Genomic DNA, 20,370 nt, shown 5'->3' on the forward strand with positions numbered 1-20,370 from the left:
TGTTCCTTCACAAGGTCAGCATTGATGGAGGGCAGGGGATCTCCCCCACCCAGACCTCCCTGTCCCGTACCGGGCATGGGTGTCCCATGGGACTGATGAAAGACCGACGCAAAGTACCCATTAATAGGTTGGCTTTTTCCTGGGTGTCAGTTGTCCCATCTGGTTCAGCAGGGGTCCAGTGTTGCCCTTGCTTTTCCTCCGGCTCCCCACATATCTGAAAAAGGACTTTTTATTGTCCTTGATGCTCGAAGCTACTTGGAGTTCAGTTGCAGCCTTGGCTTTCCTGGTTTGCTCCCTGCAGGATCGGACCAGTGCAGAATAATCCTCCTTGGAGGTGAATCCCATCCTCCATCCTTTGAGGCTGTTACTTGCCTCATAGTGTAGCTCAGTGGTTCTCAGCCTTTGGTACCTTATGTAACCCCTGCCGATTGACATGGCAAAAGTGAAACTGGAAGTCCCACTGTGGCACTTCAAGTTTCACTGCCACAAGCCAAGTCTCACTTTCCACTGTGGCCTGGAGCAAAGCAGCCTGTGGAGGTCTTCCCTCCCTATCCCCCAAGCACACTGACGCTGGGGAGTGAAAGCCCTGGTGCACCGGATGTAGCGGGAGGGGCGGCAGCCGGAGCTTCTGGCTTGAGCAGGCAAAGACCAAAACACAGCACCCGCATACCCCCTGCCCATGTCTCGTGTACCCCCAGGGCTATGCGTACCATGGGTTGAGAAACTCTGGACTGTAGCTCATTTAGTATTTACAAGTGTCTCTGGCACACCTTAGATGAAGGGGTCTGGCAGTAATGACAAAGTGATTCTTAAGTGTCCAGGTACTAACATGATGGCCATATAAATACTCAGATGAGTAATTAAAAATAGAAGATACAAACTCTTCCCATGACATCTGATGTCTTGTCCTTTTATTTATCAGTATCTTTTTTCTATTCATTTCTTCCTTACCAGAGATGGCCCAGTCTTGGTCTGGTTTCTTGCATTGTCCCTGGCTTCAAAGATAGTTCAATGTATTTGAAGTTGGCAATAAACATTCCTTGAGATTTGGTCTACCAAAGTTTAAATAAAGTTGTCCTGCAGTATTTGCCTGCAGTGTACAGATAAGAATTTTCTTTTTTAAAAATAACTAGGAAGTCATTCACTACTGATGAAACTGAGACATCTTTTCCTGACTCCTCTTCATCTCTTTGTGGAGAGCTGTGTCTGTCTCTTATGTTGACCTGTTTCTCTATGCCAGTGGCTTTCAACCTGTGGTCCACAGACCCCAGAGGTCTGCAGATTGTCTAAGGGGTGTGTGAAAGATGACTATGATCAATTGAAAGTATATGAATTCAAAGGGGTCTGCACCAACATTCAAAATTTTTTTAGGGGTCTGCAAATGAAAGGCTGAAAACCGCTGATCTAGGCAGTTAACTGTGTGAGTTCAGCTCCTAGTCTGAATAGCACCATATGTAAAGTAAAAGAAGGGAAACACAATATCAAAACACAGCCCCATGTCTACTGGCTTCCCCCACCCCCAAACTCCCATCCTGTGTGGATGAAGTAGAGGAGGCAAGCTTGCTGATTTTTATCTCCTCTGATCAATGCTTTTTTCTCTGACCTCTTAGACCCAGAGGAGTTCCTTAATCTCATTATGCATCACATCCTGGGGATAGAGCCTCTTTTGAGACTGCAGTAAGTTGCTTTTTGGGTGTGCTCTTATTTTAGAAATGACTTTGTTGTGCAGACATGAGATGGGGAGTGGGAAGAGGCATGATTCATTTCCCTTGAGCACCAAGGAGATGGTGAAGCAAATCTCTAATTTGAGAGAGAGATCCTTGCTGGTGTCTCTCAGTCCCCCTTTATCTACCACATTGGGGGCATGTTCCAGGAAGGAACACACTGCTCCCAGGGTTTGTGCAGGTAGCGTTATCTCCCTGACTTAGAGAACTGGAGAAAGCCGATAGTGGCACAGTGCCCAATTTTCTCATCCCCATCGGCTTCCTTGGGGAGCAGTTTCAGATGGTCAGGTTGTATCTGTGACATTCTCAGGCTGCCAAACTGGCTGAGAGCCTGGAGTCTGAGGAAGTCAGTGGAGTTAGTCCCAGAATCTCAGCTCTTTATGGGGCTCTGAAGGAAACTAAAAGTAAAAAGTTGCAACGATCAAGAGTATAGAAGGGGATTGCTATACTTCTGCATTCCTTCTTTTAGAGACGTAATGGATAGAGCTGCTCAGGAAAGCAGTGATACAAAAACAGCTGTTTTATTGGACTCCATCCTTCCTGCTATGGGCTGTTTTAAGAGAGGCCCTTTCTTCCTGTGTTGCTCCATCATTACTGGGCTTGGGGGTGTGAAAGTTTGGAGGAGCTATATCTTACAATTTCACGAATGCCACATATTTTGGCTTTGCAATTTTCCAGCCTGATGCTTTGCAGATGAGCATCTTGTATCCCAGGTGCAGGGATCATCTGGTCATGGTATAGCACAGCTAATTTAGGAATAACAACAAATAAATCAGTGCATCTTTTAAATGTTAAACTGAACGGGGATGTTTGGCCCATCGATGATGGAAATGGAATGAGATGCTGGGCAGGACCCGGTCCCATTCCTTTCCTGCACTCATGGTGCTTACCACGTTTCTGAGAGTGTCCTGACTCCTGAACACTTCCTTTAGGTCCAGAGGCCGGAAAGAACAGGATTGTTACTGTTACCAGATATTCATGGACAAGCAGGAGGACTTGGTGGTACCCAACGTGCAGCAGTTAGTGGAGCGTTCCTTCCTGTCTTCTGAACTGAAGCTAGTGGAGGTGAGTGCAGCCAGCCTTACCTCCTCGCACTAGCCGCTGCCTTCGTGTCCTCGCCTTCCCACACCTGCTTGTCAGAAGAGCCTTTCACTCTGCATCTCCACAGTGAGTCTGGCTCCTGAGTTTACAGCTAACATCACAGTGCAGGAATAGCTGTGCTATGAGGGAGGTATGAGCAGATATGAAAGGTGAGATGGGCACTTCATGAGCAAAGAGAGGTGCTGTCTCCACCGACACCAGGAGATCCTATGGAGAATGCTTAATCCGGCTGCAGGGTTGGGGAGAGGGTCTCAGGCTTTATCTCCTGGCAGGGTTTATGTGGGTAGAACCGTTTCCCCCCTGATTTAATGACTCACTCTTGTTGTCTCACAGATCCCATCCTGTTTCATTATCCAGATGCCCCGTTTTGGGAAGGAATATAAAATGTTCAGCAAAATCATTCCCTCCTTAGAGCTGGATATCACTGACCTGCTGCTTGACAGTAAGTTATTGGGCAGGAGGGGTTATAAGGACTGTCTTGCACCTGACAGCTAACACTGTCAGGCTTTGTGCACTTCTGGACCCAGTGGGATGGGCTTGTCTGGTTCAATTGTAAACACCATACTAGGGATCACGCTGTGATTTCTGCTCACCAAGGAGGCCTTGCCTAGCAGGCGTGAAGTGCCCTCTGCCTTGCCAGGGTCGGGAGTATATGGATTCCCTGTGGTGATGCTGCTCCTATTGCTTATGTTCCTACTTCAGGTCCCCGGGAATGCTCCATGTGTGGTGACGTTGCCACCCAGGAGTGCTCAGAGTGCTTTAAAGACCAGACATTTGCCATGACGGGGCTGAAGCAGTTTTGTAACTCCTGCTGCAGACAGGTATCCCATCTCCTCGTCCAACTGCAGTCTGGGGATATTTCCACTTCTGCTTTCTCTGCAGCCATTAGCGGAGGCGGGGTTCTTGTCTAAGCAAGGCCACTCCTTTTGCCTCGGTCATCCACATGTGGTTAGTAGCCATATTATGAGGAACTTGCACATCTCTCATCCAGATGGAGCCCAAACGTGTAACAAGGCTGCAGCCTTGACTGCGGACTTTCCCTGCTGGTTGAGTACTTGCACTTTCTGACTTCTCTTGGAGGGCTTTCCATTGCAGGGTTCATAGCTTTCAGAACATACTTACCATGGGAGAATGTGGCTTGCTATTGTGGAAGAGTCAAAGCTAGGGCAGGGACTGTGCTGGAGCCAAGTGGCACTTGGGAAGGATCCAGTTAAGGGGAAAGCAGATGACTTCTGAATGAATTGGGAACTGGATTAAACATTCCTCCCTGGCTGCCTTCTCTTGAGGCTGGGTGCACATGAAGTGGCAGCAACACTACTAAATCCATCGATGCTCGTGCCTTGTCTGCCCTCAGGTTCACTCTCACTACCAGCGCAAAGCACACTGGCCCACAAAGCTGCATGTCCCTGACGAGTTTCCCAGCACGAGCCAGCTGGGCAGCCAGAGGGTCCCACGGGAGAAAATGGAGCTCTTTGCAGTGCTCTGTATAGAGACCAGTCACTATGTCTCCTTTGTGAAATATGGACCAGAGAAGGAGAATTGGATGTTCTTTGACAGCATGGCCGACAGGCACGGTAAGGAGAGAGCCGCACTTGCACTTTCAGGCCCAGCTCAGAGCAGATGTCATGTATTCCTGTGTTGCTCTAGAAGACAATGAACGTGAGGTCTTTCCTGGACTTCACTGGGCTGCTTCAGTGATATTTAAAATGATATTTTAAATGAGCAGTGAGATGGGCTTGACTGTTGGCTCTAGTGCCCAGCAACCCCACTGACTGCTGGACAGTCTTCCCCATCAGTGTGCCGGAAGGGGCCAACATCTGTGAGGCACAGATTAATTTATGCTTCATGTCCTTTCTGTTGAACAGCCAGTAAAGGGGCCTGTTCTGTCACTGGCTGTGGTGTTCTTGAGCCGGGTATCTCGTCTCTTAGGTCTGAGCCCAAATCATGTTTCCTTTCTCCCTCTCTGGCTCAGGTGATGAGACGGGCTTCAACATCCCCACAGTGACTCTGTGCCCAGAAGTTGCCAAGTACCTGGAATTGCCAGTGGCCACGTTGGCCATGGAGCAGCCCCGGGACATGGAAGGAGTGGCCAAACGCCTCTTCTGTGACGCCTACATGTACATGTACCAGAGCAAGAAAATGGCACTTTATAAATGATGCCAGCTTGGCAGGGCAGACGGGGACGTGGGCTTCCACTTCAGCACAGAACAATGAGGCGTTGGAAAGGAGAGGCTCAGCTCTCACCAGACAGCCTCTGCTTTTGCAGCTGCTTATCAGTGAAACCCAGAGTCCGAGTCAAATGACCTTTCAGCTTTGCATTTGCTGACGTCTTCCAACAGCTGGGATCGAGGTATGCACAAGAGCAAGGTTCAGTGTTGAAAATCCTGCAAGCGGCCTTAGCCAAGCACTAGATTGGACTTCCTGCAGATCTGAGCGGTTTAGACTTTTTTAATTAGGACATTATTTTGTGGGAGAGCTTCGCCACATGCCTCTTTCCGCCTCCTCCTGCTCTTTCCCTCTCCAGACTCTCTGCAACTCTCGCATCCTTACAACCCTCCCTTCTCCCTGATAGCTCTTCCCTCTAAGACTCAGGAATAAGAGCCACAAGCCAAGATGGGAGGGGGGGATTGTTCTCAGGTTGGCAAGAATGGAACTGGATCTCTGTGCGACATATCTCATCACATGGGCAAATGAATGTGATGTCCTTCTACACAGTTAGGAGTCAGATGTCTCGGGAAGGGAATTTCTAGACTGGCAATACTCTAAAATGTGAACTCCAGTCCAAACATCTCCGTGGCAGGGGCCGTTCTGAACATCCACAGTGAACAAATACCAGCCCTAGCTTATTTATAACTAGTGTTTCTTTACTTCTGCTCCCCATCCCCCACCACCCAGTCCACCACCATTTTCTCTTGGCTGTCTTCCCTTTTTTTTAAACATGAAACTTGGCTTGAGACTAGTTTAGAGTTGATTTGAGCCAGGAATGCACTTTGCACAAATATATTTTTTTCAGAATAATATCAAGGAAGACAACACATTTTTTCCTTCTTCAAAGTATATGCAGTTGATTGGAGGGTAGGGATGTCTTGTCAATTCAAAATTTATTCCCCTTTTTCTTAATGTTCCCAAGGTACATGTAAAAGAGCGCTAACCAAAGAAAAATCCCTAGAATTTTCTTTTATTTAAATGAATGCATTACGGTTTTATGCTCGTACCAGGAATAAGAGTCGGCGTTGGTCTAGGATGCATTGGTGTGTGTTTAGTCTTTAAGAAATGCTGTTATGGAGATCAGCACATTTGCCCCTCCAGTCCACAATAAAATGTGGTTCTCACAGTGGGGGTAGGAAGCCACTGGGAGTCCATGCTGCGGGATGGCTTGCCCAGACTTCATCTAGTGAAAGGCCATGTTGATGGCTTGTCAAGAACATGTTGGGCCCAGCTAAATGGCATAGATCAGGGCTGATTGCAGCTACCTGCTTCTCCCTTCTTTTAACACGAAGCATAACTGTTGCAGCATGGAACGGTGCTTCGTTGTGAACGGTGCTGCTTGGATCAGACCGGATCACTGCTGTATGGACTTGGTCACTGCTGTGGAATAATGCAGTACGTTATGGGACCAGATGCCACAATCCCCAGTGCAAGTGGGGGCATTCAGCCTGTGTCTTGGGCTCTGGTGACAACAGAGTGGGTCTTCTGAATAGAAACCTGCTATTCTTAACCAACCAAACACTAAGCCTAGTTTCTAGCTGGTAGCAGTATTATACCTCTAATGGAGCTCTTCAGTGACCTTCTCAATTAATATGCCCATTTTGAAAGGTATTATCCTATTTCCCTAATAAGTATTGGGGGCGATTTCATCTGTCAGGGGAAGATGAGTAGCATAGTCATGAACCTGACCTTGCCAAAAAGCCCTGACAACTAGGGTGAATACGGTTCTCAGAGTTGACTTTCCAAGCATATGCAGAGAAAGTTAAGTTGGGATCACGCTGGGAAATTTGGAGCAAGTTTTGAAGTTTCTGTCCTTTATTGTCTGCTCCTGACTGGTACTGAGCGTTGCAATTCCCACTGCTATGAGACTCGCGAGTGCTTTGCCCGCTTCCAAATTGCACTCGCGTCCTTTAAATCTGTGCTGAATCCTCTGTTCTCATCATCCCCAGGAATGACGTTTTGGGGTTTCTTAGTGCTGTATGGGAGGTGATGTGCTTTGGGCAGTGTAATAAGATAAAGCCATGGACCCTGATTCTGAAGCTTTCATGCCCATCAATTTGAGGGAGAAGAGGCGAGCAGTTGGCTGCCAGCGGTCGGTGAAGTGACGGTTGTCTTCCATCCTCCAAATGCAGGTGTCCTGAGGCAGAGGTGGTGTTTTCTCTAGAAAGCATGCTTGAAGGCTCTGGGTTACAGTCGCTTTAAAACTTCCCCTGGTTCCAGCTGAGAACATGGTCTGTTTCTGCTGACGTCTGCTGCAGGCGCTTGCTTCTGTGTCCAAGTCCGAGCTTCTGTCTTCACAGTCTGCTCTGCAGCCACAAGTTTCAAGCTTCTGTCTCAGAAAAGCAGGAGACTGACCAGTGGTAGCTTTTGCTTGCAGGGTTCCCTTGCAAATGAACAGGATCCCTTTTAACCAAATCTCTTCCCAGCTCTTTTTTTCCCTTCTCCGTAGGATTTAGAGCCCCTGGAAGGTTGTTCATACTTAAGGTCTGGCTGTCTCTGCTCTAAGCTGACCTGTTAATTGCCCTGGCTATTCCCTACAATCCGCAGAGCGCTAGAAATGGTCTTCTCCTCTCTTGGTCTTGATGATCTGTCTCGGCTCTTTATCCCCATCTTCTTCATCTGAGATTGCCTTTCCTCTTAACATGTTCTCTTCCTTGTCAGCCCTAAGTGACCTGTTTCTACAGCTTCTCCTAAGAACTCAGGACATTTTCTCCAGGGTCTCACAGAGCCAGAATCCTGCCCTCTGACTATGCAGCACGCTGGGATTTCCCAGCATAAATGTTTAATGGCAAACCGCTCTTTTTACTTGTCTTTTCTCTGTCTTGTGCTAAGCACATGACACTTCTTCTAGCAAACCAAAGTGCCTTATGCATAACGTGGTCTGAGCCGGCAATACCATCCTACTCTGATTTTATTTAAAGGGAGCCAGAGGCCTAGGCATTGTGTTCCCTTGACTCTGCAGAGCTGATCTTGATTTCCACTGTGCTTCCCTTCCCTCTTCCACACTCGCTGCAGAAATAACAGTGCAGTTTTCAATAGTTTTGTAACTGGATTTCTCTTATCACAACAATGCTCGCAGGGGCTGCATGCATCCAGCCGGACTCCCTTTTCATTGCGTTCGGGTCAGGAGTAGCTGTGGCGATTTCTTATTTTGAGACCGTTGGTGCCAGAGTGAATGCATGGTTTTTGGCCTGTGAGTGACGAGCGATTTGTGACTCTGTAAGTTAACACCGTAACACTGAAAATCCAAGCTCCTGTCATCAGCATTCCCTGCTGGGTTATTCCAAGTAAGTGCACATCAATTGCTGCTGCAACGATTGACAAATAACTCAGACCAGAAGCCTTTTGTGTTTAACCTTGCTCCCTGTGCCCTCAGTGGCTTGTGGTTCATTTGAGGGTTTCTGTACTATTTAATCCCCCTGTATGTTGTGCAGCTTGCTTCTCATATGAGGATTAATGCCTTTTTTTTTTCAGCTGGCTTCTGTCATTTTGCCTTAACGTATTAGTTTGTGGAAGGCGGGTTCTGGGAATACCTTTTGCGCTGACTTTTTTCCATTCAGTGTAATGGGTGATACTAGTTTAATGTACAAATTGTCTTTTAAATAGAGCCTTTCACGCAGCTGATGTGAGTGCAAGTGTCTGTCTGCAACACTTTCCCAAGCTGGAGCTGTGAGTCCTCTGCCCTACACAGTCCCCAGGTCTTTGAAAATTGCAATGTATTCTGTTCTACTAAAATGGTGATTCAGGGAGCTGGGATGGCGCAGGGATGCTGCCAGATCCTTTGAGGTGTGCCAGGAGATAACGTAGATAAGTTGATTAAAAAAGCAAACTCAGGTTTGTCTCTGCTGAATGATCCCCCACTGCCCAGTCCTTTGGCAAGGAGGTAGAAGTGCTGTCATATAAATGAGTTTTGCGAGCAGGGTGCTGCTCGTGTCTCAAGGGTTTTGGAGGGGTGCCTCAAGTCCAGAAAGGTTGAGAACCCTTCTGTCAAAGTAAGCAGAGGGATTTTAAGCTGACCCCATGACGCATGAAGCCAGACTCATTTTAGGTGCCTTCAGTGCTGCTGCCAGCCAGTTACCCCCAGTCTTCTCCTCCCGCGCCTCCGTGGTGCCACTTGCCACGAGTCGGGGTGATCCAGAAGAGTAAAAGCTGCACTGTACCCTAAGGGAAAAATCTCAGCTCTTCCAGTGCCTCGTCTGTGGGGACTGGATCATTGTGAGGAGAAGACGGGACTCGGACTCCCCCAGGAAGGGCTGGGGCCACATACCTGGTCATGGTCCTAGCACTTGGAGGAGCCTGGAGAGCAGGTAGATGGGTGGTGGGAGGAGGGACAATAGCTCCATTTTTAACCCCCTTGAGCACTCGTCCCATTGATGCTAATGTTGTTTTCTGCCCAAATACTTCATTCTCCTTCCCTGCTCCAGGCCCACAGCTAAAGGTGGTGGATTTCCCTCCAAGAGCCCTTCTCCAGCCTCCTGCAGCACGGGGTGCAAGTGCATGGCGCTGCGCACAGCGAAGCAGCAGCAGTGCTCTTCCTTTTGTGCACCCATCTCAGCTGTTTTCTGGGCAGTAGTGACCCCAGGGCCCATTGGGATGAGGCACAGGAGATGCAGGGAACAAGGCTCCTCCTGAATGAGCAGCGGGGAGAGCAGGGACTAAAATAACCCTCCTAGAAACACCCTGGCTGTAAGGGGAGTGGAGTCCCCAGGCCAGAACCACTCCCCACCAGCCCTGATGGAGTCCCCAGGCAATGGAAAGAGGTGGCCTGGTTGTAAAAGGAGGCAAAATTTTGCCCTCAGCCCAGCTGTGGCAGGTGGAAAAGGATCAGCAATGGAGGGGAGGTGTCAGTATGAGTCTGAGAGGGCTCCAGGGCTTGGTGAAAGGGAAGACGGTGACTAGGTATGGAGGAGCTGCAGGGGACTGGATTGGGGGTGCCCAGGCTGAGCTCCAGGAGGACTCCCAGCCCCTGAGCCTATAGGGATGGGGAGAGTACATGGCATACTGGGAAGGAGGAGCTGCAGCCTCCTTGGGAAGCTGCACCCAGCTCCAGAGGTGCGGTTACAGAGGAGAGGGGGAGCTGTGTGTTTGCCGCCCTGCATGGCGAGGGCACAGACGCTCAGTGTGATGCACGTGACTGCAGACTCAAAGTGCACCCCCTTTTCCCTTCCCTTGACTCCCCCCAACCCCACCCCCCAATGGAGAAGCAAAGGACAAGCCACAACAGGGAAAGACGTCTTGTTTTCCAGTGTCTAAGTGCAACACTGACAGCAAAGATTGAAATGGGAGCTGTTACCCCCAGTGGGGCAGGAGCTTCTCCTCCCAGGCTCTTCCCAGAAATGCTGCCCTAGCAGAAGCAGACACAGGTAGGGAGACAAGCACTGGCTGATTTTCTTCCTGCATCGGCTCCTGGCAGCCCACCCCTATCCCCCACTGCTCTTCTGCAAAAATAGGGCTCACTGCTTGCTTGGAAGTAGGAAATGCTCCAAAAAAGCCTGCTCCCTCAGTAGTGCGTGACTGGAGAGTCAGCCGCAGCCCAGCATTTCCCATTTAGCCAGTTCCTGAAGCAGCATTGCACAGGGGATGCTCATGCCATCCGACCTCTTCCACGAAACCTGGTCAGAGCCCAGTTGCGGTCTCTGTGGCCAGGCAGCTCAGCCTGAGAGCGCCGTGCTAAAACCCCCTACGTGGGCTAAGGCACAGGACTGCACATTGCTTTGAGCGCCAAATAATTCCTAGCTACTGAAGCTCGTTGAGAGGAATAAAAACGCATGTGAATATTCATACAGGGTTTAAGGCAGCGCTGCATCAGGACGAGAGTCCAGCCCAGCCCTTCTCAAACTTGGCAAACACCAGCTGTTTCCTATAGAAAACCTGAGAGCCATCCTTGTGTGGCACAGCTTGGAGGGACCCTGGCATGGCAGAGTGCTTTGGACACTCAGTTCCTGTTTGAAATCTAGGTTTATCCTGAGACGCGGGGGTGTTTTGCACACCTTGCAGTGCTAACCTTGTGCATCAGCTGGTGGCATGCTTCAAAGGATCTTGCAGCACCCTGGGGTGCTTTGCTTGAGAATCACAGGCTTAGTCTTTCACCTGCAGGACGTAAGCTAGGACCATTCCCCTGAACATCGCTACCTGAAACTGGTCCCACCTGCTGGAGCTGCAGTGGGTCCTTCAGCAAAAGGCACATGCCTGCAAGGCACTTATCATGCTGCCAGGCCTTCATAAGCAAGGCAGGACCTCGACCGCCTGCGGGGGAGAGGCACGAGCTTTGACCAGCAACAGCCCACTTGGTCAGATGCGATCTCAGACAGCAAGACCAGGAGAAGCTGCTGCATTGCCCACTCGAGGGGATACCATAGGGAGCTGGGATCTACCGGGCATCAGCTCTTCCCCTAGCTTTTCAAATCCTCTCCTTCCCCTCTGCCCCCAGGGCTGTGGTTTCAGCCATCCCCGCAGGGCAATGCACTCAAGGGAGCAAAGTCATGAGGATGCTGGACAAGCAGGGCCTGTAAGAAATCCAGGGAAGAGCTGCACCTGAGGCCGGGCTGGTGCATTGGCAAGCTGCAGCAGGCCCTGCGCCTCACCTGGACCCGCAGGCACCGCTCACTGGCTGGCCTGGCACAGGTCCTGGAGGAGGGCATGCAGCTTCTCTGTCATGGCCACCTGGGAGCAGAGAGGGAAGGAGCCAGTCAGTACATCCATCACCGCCTGGGAGAGAGACCAGCGCACACCCCTCGCAGGGCAGGGACAGGCGAGACCCGTGCCAGCACCCCTCGCTGCCCTGTGATCCCAGCTTGCCCACCTGGTAGGCCTCAGGCTCCCGCAGCTTCTTGTGAGCAGGACCAAGTGAGCGCAGGGAGGCCTCGGCGTGGCTCCTGATCGCCAGCAGGCTGGGCAGCAGCTCACAAACCTGAGCGGGAGAATCAGGGGGCAGATGGGTTAAAGGAGCCTCAGCCCTGCCAGGCTGGGACTTGCCCAAGGTCCCTCAGCAAGCCAGTGGCAGAGCAGGAGAGAGAAAACAGGGGTCCTGGCTCCCACTTCTCTGCCCCAGCTGGGCCCTCCAGCCCCCTTCCCTGACTGAGCCAGGTGCCAACACCCAGGCAGGACACGGCTCCTTCCCTTCCCCCTCCCGCCGGCCTTCCAACCGGGAGCAGGGCCTCGGCTTCGGAAAACTCCCCTAGCATACAAAACTCCTGCCGCCGCCTCAGGATTGCTGTTTTTGATCAGAGCCCAGCTGTACACACAGATGAACACATGCATGCACTAAATTGTGCATACGTACATATTAAATGGTGTACACACAGAGATTAAATGATGTGCGCGCGCACACACACAGATTACACACGTAAACATGCACCGATTAAATGGTGCATAGATAGAGTAAATGGTGTGCACACAGATTAAATGGTGCATACACAAGTTAAATGCATATACCCAGATTACAATGTACACACGCACACACAAATTAATGTATACATTGATTAAATGGTGTGTACGTGCTGAGATTAATGGTACACACACACATGCACGGAGTGGTGTGCAGAGTTCCTGGCTTGTGTGCAATGCTCCTGGGGGCAGGGAGCACCAGGTCCCAAGCCCCACACCCCGAGACGTGTTCCCGGGGTCCTGATCTCTTCTCAGCAAAGCTGCCCCGAGCAGCGCACTGCAGGCCAGAGCAACCTGCTAAGAGCACAGCAAGCTGGTTTACATGGGGGCTGATGGCTGATCTCACCCTGCCTTTCCCTCCAGCTGGCTTTGAAGGCACCTGCACCCCTTTATTTTTCCCTCTCTGTATGAACTCTGCTGGCCACATGCAGCCACTTCTGGGGTGGAGCACAGTGGCTGTTCCTAGAGCACAGCAAGGCCAGCCCAGGGCTGAAGGCAGCCAGCTCCACAGGCAGCTGGACCTGAGGTCCAACCCCTCAATTCTGCTGGGAGAGCCAGGTCCTTCTCTCTGCCCTCTTCACTGCACCTGCACTGTCCCACAGTCCCTTGCTGTGGGAACCTGGGGCTGATCATAGAGCAGGCCCAAAGGCAGGTTTCCAGATGATCCCCTCCATGGTGGCTGTGCAAGAGGAGGGGGCCCTGGGTGGGCCAAGCAGGGGGAGCTCAGGGATCTTGCTTTTCCTGACCCCAGCCCCTGTGCCCCATGCGCCCAGAGCTCAGCGCACTGCACTGACATGGCACCCGAGTAGATCCCGGCCCATCCGTCAATCTCCAGCTGTAGGACACAGTTCTGTGGAGGGGGCGAGAAACGCCCCTCCTCTCCCTTCAGTGCACAGCATGGTGTGGGGGTGAGGGCCCCTGCCTCCAAAGCATCCTGGGGACAGGAGGGGTGTAGAGCCTGCTGCTTCTCCCCCTGGGGCTAATGCACCTCCCTGCCGCCAGCCCAACGTGTCTTGCTCAGGGTCAAACCCAGGGCCTGGTAGGACTCTTCCCCCAAACTGGCTTGGGGGGTTGCTCCTGCCTCGTGCCACTTGTGCCATGAGTGCTCTCTGCTCCCCAGGTCGCTGGGACATGTCTCAGCTACCTGCTCCCTGCCCCGTCTCCCCTCTCCACCTGCACCACTGCTGATTTCAAGGCCACTATTTCTTTGTGCTCAGGATGCCAAGTTTGCTAGGTCTCAGCAGGGCAGGTGGGGCTGGGGGCGCTTCCCAGAGACTCTCCTCCATGCACAGACCCGCCTGACTCTCCGTGGCTCCCGGGGGCGAGGAGATCACAGCCAGGGGCAGGAGAGAGGCGCTTGCACAGGGCAAGAGGAGGGGGGAAGGGTGCTCCTGACCTGCCCATCTTTGAAGTAGGTGCGATGCAGGGTCTCCGCCGCCGCAGGGATCACTCTCAGAGCCTCCAGGCTTCCCCCCAGCACCCAGACCTCCAGCTCCTGCCCTGCCTGGGGGGGACTCTCGTCCGCCAGAGCCAGGAGGTCCATGAAGGGGTGACCTGTGAGGAGCAGGCAAGGTAGGTGTCAGCCAGGAAGCGAGCTGCCCCGATGCAGAGAGGTTGGGGCAGGAGGCGCGAGGCGGAGAGCTCGGCTAGCTCAGCCAGCGCCCACTCTCCTGTCCGTCTGCACGCCCAGCCCGGCTCCAGGGTGCAAGCTGGAGATCCAGTCCCACGGCTCCCCCCAGCCATGCAAGACCCTTATCAGCCAAAGCAGGGGCCGTCCCCCCCAACGGTTTTGGGGAGGGGGGTTGGAGATTGCAAATGCTGTAGCTTGAAGCCACTGCTCCTAGTCCTGTCCGCGACAGTCTCAGGGGAAAACCCGTCTCCATCCTCTCTGTAAACACCCTTCAGGGATTTGGAGACTGTTACCAGTCTTCTCTTCTGCAGCCTCAGCCCCCCCAGCTCTTCCAACCCTTGCCAGTCTTTACCCCCAGCCCCTGATCATTTCTGGGACCCGGCGCTGGACTCTTTCCAAACAGTGCGTGTCCTCCTTGAAGTGCAGGGCCCGGGATGGGACCCAGGCCTCGTCAGGGCTTCACAGAGCAGGGGATCACTGCCCTTGATGTGAAGACTGTCGTGTCCCCCTTCGCCTCCTGCACCCCGAGCTCGACGCGCCTGGCTCTCCCAACCTTTCCTGGCGTGTAGGGCTGCCCACCTATCCCCATATCATCTTCATCTTCCACCGCTCAATCCCTTCCAGACTCTCTACATCCTTCTTAAAAGGCAGAGCCCGGCGTAGCGCACGCTAGCCCAGCTGAGGCCGAGCACAACTCATTTCCCACGTGCTGCATGAAAACTTCAGTTCCTAGAGCCCCAGACTGCATCCCATTGCTAACTCTCGGAGACCGAGAAGCCCCGCGCTCCCTCTCAGCAGCGCTACGGCCCAGCCGGTTACCCCCCTTCTGTATTTGAGCCTCAGGGTCTCATCCCTCTCTAGCACCTTGCAGTCATCCTTGGTGCTATTAACAAGCGGGAAGTTGGCTGCCGCGGTCCCCCTGCTTTCCCAGGGGCGGGGGCGGGTGCAATGTCGTGCGTTGGGGCCAAGGGGGGTTTTGCAAAGTTTAGCTGGGCTAGCTTGGACAGGGCCGATCCTCCCTTGAGCAGGACTGGACTCCTTCCCCTTCCCTCCACACAGCCCTCGAGCTGGTGCCACCCTCCTGGGAGGGGGCCACAGAGCCCAGCCGTGACGAACCAGCTCACCCGCGGCATCCCAGAGCCTGTACGCTGCCTTGCACCCTGGGAGCGTCATTTTCTCCTCCTCCTCCGTCAGCTTCATCCGCGGGCGGCCGCTCACCTGCACCAGCTGCGGCAGGAAGCAACAAGGAGACGACACACCTCAGGGCCGCTCTCCCAGGCCGACCCTCCCTAGACCCCCAGGCTCAGAGCAGCCCCCGCAGCCGGACTGCCGGCCTCCTATCCGCCGGTGACTAGGACATCGCGCCCAGGACGTCTCACGGGCCGTGCCCACGGGGAGCAAGCATGGACATGGGGCTCTGCCGCCCCGATCGCAGACTTCAAGGCAGGAGCTGGGGTGCACGGAGGGGACCGGTTCCTACGGCCAACCCTGGACAGAGCCCCGGGCAGCGTTTGCAGGTCACAGCCAACTCCGCAGGGTCCGGGACGTCACCTTGTAGATGCAGCCCAGCGAGGGCTGCCGTGGGCAGGTCACCAGGTGGGTCCCGATCCCGATCATGTCGATGTCGCTGCCCTGAAGGGACAAGAACCGCCGGCGCTGTGGGTCCCCTCGGGCCTGGATACGCAGCACGAGGCAGCTCCGGACCCAGGGGAGGTTTGTGTCAGGGTTTCCCGGGCTCCAAGGGCACTGGGGTAGAGCCACCATCCCCGGCGGGGTCCAAAGAGGCACCACAGGTTTGCTCCTGCCTCAAGCACCTGCCGGGCCCCCCGACCCCTGGCCCATGCCTGACCTCCCTGCCGAAGGCTTCCAGGCTCTGCTCGCTGACGTCGTTGCTCACCGCGATGGGGACAGCCTCGAACCAGGGCAGCTGGAACCTGGGCAGGAGCACAGAGGAGGCGTAAGAAGCTGCGACCAGGGCAGCAGGATCGCAACAGGGACCTCGCAGCTGGACAATGCCTCCCCGAAGGCATCCCTGTGCAGCTGGACACGGGCCCTGGGGCAGGGTCCCCCCCCATGGGGTGCCTAAACCCCTTAGGTCTCCGGAAAAATCTCCTCCCAACAGGGCTGAGAGGCAGCCAACGCCTCAGCTCCCTGAACGCAGGCATGCCACGTGCCCCAGCCGCACGCCCCACTCACTCAACACTGCAGGCGCGAAGCACGCGGCGGATCTCAGCTGCCTGTCGGGCGAGGTCCCCGCTGTCCAGGCGCACGCCAATGGCGCGGTACCCCAGCTGGGCCAGCGCCAGCGCCACGCCACAGAAGTTGGGCACACCGCTCCTGCACGAAGCCAGGACAGGAGACGGGCGGGCTTGCAGCCACCGAGCTGGGACGTGTGGGGTGCTTCGGGGAGCCCCGCGTGTGCCTGGAGGCAGCCGCGGGCCTCACCTCATGACAGAGTAGGTGTCCACCAGCCCCTGGAAGCTGCAGGGGAAGGCAACGGCGTAGGACATGAACGCTGCCAGCTCCCCCTCGTTCACCCCCTCCCGGGGCACGCAGAGCAGCTGGCAGACCCGCTCCAGCCACGTTGCGGCAAGGCACGGGAAGTCCACCGGCTCGCCTCCGGCCCGGGGCGCCAGCATCTGCAGGGGACACAGTGCATCCCTCGTGGACCTGGCAGGGCTGCTCCAAGGACCACCCCCCCCGAACCGATCCCAGGTGACTGGCCGTGGGGGGGCTCTGCCACGCACTCACCCGGGGCTGCGCTTCGGCCAGCACTGAGAAGGACGTGATGTAGGAGTGGGCCACGGTGCCGCGCACCGGGATCCCAAACAGCTGCCCCGCCAGGACGTTGCTCGTGAAGTCAAAGCCTGCAACACAGACGGGGAAGGGGGCAGGTGCAGGCGCAGCCGGCGCAGCTCGGGCAGGCCGCGAGGAGCCGGTGCGTGGGCTCGGCTTACCCCCCACGTAGGAGTACTTGGAAGCAGACAAGGCTCCATCGGGGCCCTGGGCCCGGCGCAGCCCCATCTCCATCAGCTTCTTGTCCGGACCGGCCAGGAGCCGAAAGCGGGCGGCATTCGTGGCCACAAGGCTGGAAGAGAGAAACCCCACATATCGGCTTGGCGCCAGCACCAGGCAAGACCCCGCGGGAGACGGCCCCGATCCCAGAGCTCCCAGCTGCTGGCCAGGGGCCCGCAGGGGTTAACGCTGGGTAGGGAGGGTGCGAGCAAAACCCAGTGGGGACATACATGCCTGCTGGGACCCCCCAGGACCTGCCCCCCACCCCGTCTCCCAATCGGCCCCAAACCCACGCGCCAGGACGCTGCGCCCAGCCCCGAGCATCACCTGGCGTAGTTCACCAGACACAGCAGCGTGGTCTCCAGCAGCTGCACCACCAGCAAGGGCCCCTTCACCTGCAGCAGCGGGACCTGCCCAGAGGACGGGGGGTTGGAGCCCCATGTCTCCCCTTGCACGTCCCCCCCAGCAGCATCACCTCGCTTGGCCCCTGCGCTCCCCCCGCACCTCCAGGACCCAGCCTGTGCTCACCGCTAGGACCCTCCTTTGCTGCTTGCTTCATCCCCGTCATCCTATCCTCTGCCAGCAGCACTGTTAGACCAGCTGGTCTGACCTCCAGGCCACTGCATTTCGGCCTGGTCCCCTGCCCTGAGCCCTCAGCCCCTCCACACTTTGGTCCTGAACCACCATGCTGGAAGGTGAGATGGGTGCTACCAGGCTCGGGGAAAGGGGGCAAAACGCCCCTGTGCCCCAGGCCAGGGGTGGCCAGCCTTGCCTCCCCTCTGCAACCCGGCTCCTAAATCTCCTTTCCCTGGCATGGCCCGTGCTCCCCCCTTCCCCGGCGTCTCTCCCACGGCCTCGTTTCAATGAACCCTGTTTCTCCGGCATGTCTGGGCTGACATGGACTTGGTTTGCTGAGCTGTGGGCCAACAATTCGAGCATCTCTTTGACTGGGATGCTAGTATTTTTAGTGCCTGTAACCCTCTGGGACCTTGCTTTGGGGAGCAGATCCTCCTGTGAGGGCGAGAGCACCTCCAGGACTTTTCCCTCCAGGTTTCTCCCTAAAAGTGCGGGGTTGACATATCGTGGGAACAATACGGCATGTGCCAGCGCTCCCAACGGTGATGCCACTGGGCCGTTTGCTCCGTGCATGTCAAAGGAGGATGCCACGTGGTATACGGAGCAGGGAAACTGAGGCAGGGAGTCGAGGCAAATTTCCCAGAGCTTGGGCATCCCCTGTCCCTGGGCAGTGCTCTCCCCACCAGCCCATACTGCTCACCCAGATTTGCTCTGGGCCTGGCAGCCGGCTCCAGCTGACACTCACCCTGGGGAAGACGACAGAGCCCTCGGGGACAGCCGCGACGGTGACCTCCGAGGTGTCCACGGTGCTCAGGTAATCGAAGAAGGCCTCGTCCGTGGTGCTGGGCAGGGCTGACCGCAGGTATTCAATGTCTGCAGGGAGACGGGGGCTGAGCCAGAGAACAGCAGGGGCCACCAGCCTTGAGGCAGGACTGGGGCCCTGATCGCACCCTCTCTGCTCCTACCCGCTTTCACCGAGCCCCACGGCAAGCGGGGGACACGCAGCGGCCAGGCTGGCCCCGCCGGTCGCATCCGGTCTCACTTCGCGTCTCAGCTCGGTCCAGAGGCGGGCGCGGATCTGAGCTCGCAGGGGGAGCGGGTTTGGGGAAGAGCTGCACCCGGATAGCAGCACAGGGCTGGGAAACCGCCGGCGTCGCGGCATAACCCACACCCCAGACAGGGTTAACACATGCTGGGAAAACCAGGAGGGGAGAAAGCATCTGGAGCAGCAAGAGCGGGAGGAGGCAGAGCTCCAGCCCCGTGCCCAAAACGCCAGCTGCTTTAGAGGTCCAGGGAGCGAACCTTGCAGCTAATGCAAGACAGCACAGACCACGCCGGCCCCGGCTCGCACCTTCCCTTGCAACGTCAGGGCCAGGCGGCTGGTGCAAAGAGCCCGACGATCCCCGGGAAGGCCGGTGCAACGGGGCGGCGAGCAGGGCAGCCCCGCCAGGCGCTCCCGCCGCGCTAGGCCGGAGCCATGCTACGCTAGGGGCAGCGCCGAGGCCAAAAAGCAGCGTGGGAGAAAGGCCGGATGAGCCGGGAAGCAAGAAAACACCATTAAAGGGCACTACCAAGCAGAAAGGCGCCGAAGGGGGCACGGAAACAGCCGCTAAACAACTCAAGGCCAGACATGAAAAGTGAGACCTGGCCCGTGAGACCGAGCACAAGCGCTGCAGCACCAGCGCGGCGCAGCGGTGCCGGCGGCCCGGGCAGGCGGCGCCCTCTCCCCTGCAGCCGCCGGCACCGCGCGGCGAGGAAGGCCTCGTGCGCCAGCGCGCCCCTACCTGCCTGCGACAGGCTGAAGCCCCGCAGGAAAGCCAGGCACTCGCCCAGCCCCGCGCCCAGCACGAAGCCCCCCTGCAAGGGGCACCTGCGGAAGGAGAGCTCGAACTCGGCCGGCTCCCGGTGCCTCCCTGCCCGCCAGTAGCCGTAGGCCATGGTGAACTGGTAGAGGTCGGTGAGCAGCGCCAGCCCGCCGCGCCGCCCGGCCTCCATCCTGCAGCCACCCACGTGGGAGGCCGGGCTCAGCGGCTGCGCCACGTGGCCGCCTGCAGCCAATGGCAGCCGGGGCCTGCTGCAAGGGCCCCTGGGAGTTGTAGTCCCCCGGCAGGGCTCCCCAGGCACCGGGATTAGGCCCGGGGCAGATGGCGGGGAAGGGGCCAGGGCTGCGCCGCCACCAGGATCAGGCCGCTCGTGGCTCCCCCGGCGCGCCAACATCTCACAAGTCAAAGGGTGCCGGTGTTTTTGGCACTCGACCCAAAAATGCTGCCGAGGCCTGTTTTCGGGCTGCGCGGGGTGGATGCCGCGCTGAAGGGCAGCGTTGCAGCAGCTCGCGGTGCAGGCCTGAGCCGCACTTCCCACGCCAGCCCCGGCCTGGCCCACCTGCTCGCCCCGAGCACGAGGCAGGCAGCAGCTTCTCCACCCCCAGAGCGAGGGAATTAAGCCGCTTTTACGGGGTGGAAATCAACAGGCGAAGCGAGCTGTCCCGGTGCAGGGGCAGAGCGCTTCCCCCTGCAGCCGCCCCTTGCCGGGCTCGGGCATCTCGAGCTCGGGCTGTTCTGGCTCGCTCCCTGGCTGCGTTTGAGCAGCGCCAGCCTTTTCTCAGGCCGCAGACAGCAAAGCTGCTATTGCCGAGGCCCTTTGGGGTGCCTTCACTTAACCGTAACTCAGCGTAACAACAGCCTAGCGCGACCTGCGCTCCTACAGCTCGAGCCAAGACCAAGGGACAGG

The 20,370-nt window shown here is 56.0% G+C and overlaps 2 protein-coding genes across 2 annotated transcripts in view; one reads left to right on the forward strand and one right to left on the reverse strand.

Moving 5' to 3' along the window:
* The window catches only part of LOC109305249 (ubiquitin carboxyl-terminal hydrolase CYLD-like), a 20,260-nt gene extending 14,425 nt beyond the window's left edge, over nt 1-5,835 (forward strand). The window contains exons 9-14 of the mRNA XM_019528259.1: nt 1,611-1,677; nt 2,657-2,789; nt 3,159-3,267; nt 3,528-3,646; nt 4,180-4,399; nt 4,798-5,835. Coding sequence (XP_019383804.1) covers nt 1,611-1,677; nt 2,657-2,789; nt 3,159-3,267; nt 3,528-3,646; nt 4,180-4,399; nt 4,798-4,982 — 833 coding nt within the window. The 3' untranslated portion in view covers nt 4,983-5,835. The remainder of the gene's footprint in view (nt 1-1,610; nt 1,678-2,656; nt 2,790-3,158; nt 3,268-3,527; nt 3,647-4,179; nt 4,400-4,797) is intronic.
* Nucleotides 5,836-10,254: 4,419 nt separating this feature from the next.
* Nucleotides 10,255-19,731, reverse strand: NAPRT (nicotinate phosphoribosyltransferase). The gene is made up of 13 exons (XM_019528263.1): nt 19,425-19,731; nt 18,386-18,513; nt 17,392-17,474; nt 17,007-17,137; nt 16,801-16,916; nt 16,495-16,688; nt 16,246-16,386; nt 15,899-15,983; nt 15,601-15,681; nt 15,174-15,276; nt 13,816-13,973; nt 11,836-11,943; nt 10,255-11,696 (listed from the first exon to the last, which is right to left on the reverse strand). Exons 1-13 carry the CDS (start codon nt 19,633-19,635, stop codon nt 11,637-11,639), a joined length of 1,599 nt encoding a protein of 532 aa, XP_019383808.1. The 5' UTR covers nt 19,636-19,731; the 3' UTR covers nt 10,255-11,636.
* Between the last annotated feature and the right edge of the window lie 639 nt (nt 19,732-20,370).

The sequence above is a fragment of the Gavialis gangeticus genome, unplaced genomic scaffold, assembly GCF_001723915.1.
Source record: "Gavialis gangeticus isolate Ggan-Ray unplaced genomic scaffold, GavGan_comp1, whole genome shotgun sequence".
Taxonomy (NCBI): Eukaryota; Metazoa; Chordata; order Crocodylia; family Gavialidae; genus Gavialis; species Gavialis gangeticus.

Bases quoted from the DNA above. Each gene is read 5' to 3' on its own strand.
- NAPRT (XM_019528263.1), bottom strand. From the start codon at position 19,635: ATGGAGGCCGGGCGGCGCGGCGGGCTGGCGCTGCTCACCGACCTCTAC. The intron at 11,944-13,815 runs GTCAGGAGCACC...TCTCCCGCTCAG, and splicing joins CCTACTTCAAAGATGGGCAG to GTTTGTGAGCTGCTGCCCAG. The intron at 11,697-11,835 runs GTGGGCAAGCTG...CTCTGCTCCCAG, and splicing joins GGGAGCCTGAGGCCTACCAG to GTGGCCATGACAGAGAAGCT.